Source organism: Egretta garzetta, unplaced genomic scaffold (genome assembly GCF_000687185.1).
Source record: "Egretta garzetta isolate BGI_Z169 unplaced genomic scaffold, ASM68718v1 scaffold163, whole genome shotgun sequence".
In the NCBI taxonomy this organism is placed as follows: Eukaryota; Metazoa; Chordata; class Aves; order Pelecaniformes; family Ardeidae; genus Egretta; species Egretta garzetta.
The window spans coordinates 7,784,857-7,787,103 of record NW_009259308.1 but is presented as its reverse complement, the minus strand read 5'-3'; the positions used below and the strand labels follow the sequence as shown (position 1 = coordinate 7,787,103).

The 2,247-nt window shown below is 62.7% G+C and overlaps 1 protein-coding gene across 1 annotated transcript in view; it reads left to right on the top strand.

Moving 5' to 3' along the window:
* The window catches only part of PCSK9 (proprotein convertase subtilisin/kexin type 9), an 11,646-nt gene that overhangs the window by 9,107 nt on the left and 292 nt on the right, over window positions 1–2,247 (top strand). Inside the window, exons 10-14 of the mRNA XM_035891760.1 lie at window positions 306–491; window positions 802–972; window positions 1,236–1,384; window positions 1,498–1,663; window positions 1,916–2,097. Of these exons, the coding sequence (XP_035747653.1) occupies window positions 306–491; window positions 802–972; window positions 1,236–1,384; window positions 1,498–1,663; window positions 1,916–2,097 (854 nt within the window). The remainder of the gene's footprint in view (window positions 1–305; window positions 492–801; window positions 973–1,235; window positions 1,385–1,497; window positions 1,664–1,915; window positions 2,098–2,247) is intronic.

The following is a 2,247-nucleotide window of genomic DNA, read 5'->3' as shown; positions in this document are numbered from 1 at the left end:
GATAGGACAAGAGGAAATGGCCTCAAGTTGCGCCAGGGGAGGCTTGGATTAGATATTAGGAAACATTTCTTTACTGAAAGGGTTGTCAAGCGCTGGAACAGGCTGCCCAGGAAAGTGATTGAGTCCATATCCCTGAAGGTATTTAGAAGATGTATAGATGTGGGGCTTGGGGACATGGTTTAGCAGGCATGGTGGTGTTGGGTTGACAGTTGGACTTCATGATCTTGGAGCTCTTTTCCAACCTTAATGATTCTATGTTTCTATGATCCTGTCCTGCCCACATCCCCCTCCATCACTGCCCTGGCAGGTCATCACAGTCGGCGCCACCAACAGTGAGGACCAACCCGCCTCCATCGGCACCTTGGGCACCAACTTTGGCCGCTGCGTGGACCTCTTTGCCCCAGGGGATGACATCATCGGCGCCTCCAGTGACTGCAGCACGTGCTTCACAGCACAGAGTGGGACGTCACAGGCGGCTGCGCATGTGGCAGGTGAGCTGGGCTATGGGGTGGTGGGCAGGGCTGGCTCTCTGCTTGCCCTGAGCAGTGCTGGCACTGGGCACATATCCCTGCAGGTGCAGGGCATCAGGGCTGCCTGTGCTGGGGATGTTTTTGTGTGCCATGGTTTTGGCACGTTTGGGTGCTGCAGCCTGCACAGAGCTCCCGCATCCCTTGCATGCAGTTGATGGACTGCAGTGGTTCCTTCTCCTGTCTCTCTGGAGTTGTGTTGCTCAGGGGAATTGTGCATAGGTAGCTCTGTGGCCCCTGGTTCTCACTGTGACTCCCCTGGGCTCTATGGCAGGCATTGCTGCCATGCTGCTCAGCGCTGAGCCTCAGCTGAGCCTCGACGAGCTCCGGCAGCGCCTCCTGCACTTTGCCACCAAGAACGTGATGGACACGGCGTGGTTTCCTGAGGAGCAGCGGCTCCAGACGCCCAACAGCGTGGCCGGGCTGCCCACCCGGCTGGGCTCAGGTAAAGACCTCGTCTGCCCGCTGAGTGCCCGGCAGAGCTCTGCCCTTACTGGGGAAAGAACTGCCTGGGTGAAAGCACATCTACAGGGTGCGTCCCTCCCCGAGCTGTGCTGGGGATGACTGAGCCCGAGCATGGCTGTTTGCGTGCAGAGGGAAGCGGGGGGGGACCTGCCAGCCCTTGTTGGCAGCCCAGTCTGTGCCGTGGGCTCTGGGTGCCACTGTGGGGGGTCCACCCTGCCACTGACACCATCTGCCCCATTGCAGATGAGCAGCTGTACTGCCGCTCGGTGTGGTCGGCGCGCTCGGGGCTCACCCGGCACGCCACGGCTGTGGCTCGCTGTGCTGGCACCGAGGAGATGCTCAGCTGCTCCAGCTTCTCCCGCAGCGGCAGGCGGCTGGGGGAGCACATGGAGGTGAGCAGGGCATGTGGAGACAGAAGTACTGCCTCTGGGGTGCCCGCTGGCCTTGGTGGGAGGTCCCCAGGCCCCCGAGCACCCCCAGTGATGCCATGCTGCCCTGGCCGCAGGACAAGGACGGGCAGAAGCAGTGCGTCGCCCACAACGCTTTCCGGGGCCAGGGCGTCTACGCCATCGCCAGGTGCTGCACATGGCCCAGGGCCAAATGCCAGATCAACGCCAGCTCCCCGGTGGCCAAGGGGGCCGGTTGCTCCCCACGGGACCATGTGCTGACCGGTAATGCCCAACACGATGGGTTACAGAGCCTGGAGCCGACACCCTGATGGCTACAGGTGTTCCAGAAAAACTCTGGGACCTGGGGGTAAAAGGGTGGGTGTGAGTGCTGAGCTGACAGGGAAGGGGCACACGTGCTGCCTGCATGGAGGCAGGGGAGGCTCAGGGCTCAGCGGGGACATCCCTGAGTGCCTGCATGTGCTCTGGGATGCTGCCGCGGCCGCCCTGTGCTGACAGCCCCTCTCCCTGCGGCAGGGTGCAGTTTCCACTCCCCTGCCGCAGCACTGGGTGATGGCGGGAGACCCGTCGCGGGGCTGGGGAGCGGACCCAGCCACTGCGCCAGCAGGACAGAGGTGATGGCACATGCCTCGTGCTGCCCCGCTGCCGGCCTCGAGTGCCGGGTGAAGGAGCACACATCCCTGGGCTCTGCAGAGAAGGTAGGGACAGTGCACGCTCCTCCACCATGGTGGTGTCCTCCCTTTTGCTTGTCCCTCTGCCACCCTGATGGAGGGGTCAGGTTGGCTTTGGCATCTCAGTGTGGCTGCCCCAAACCCGGCCTTCACTGGTGTCCCCAGTTGCCCACCTGG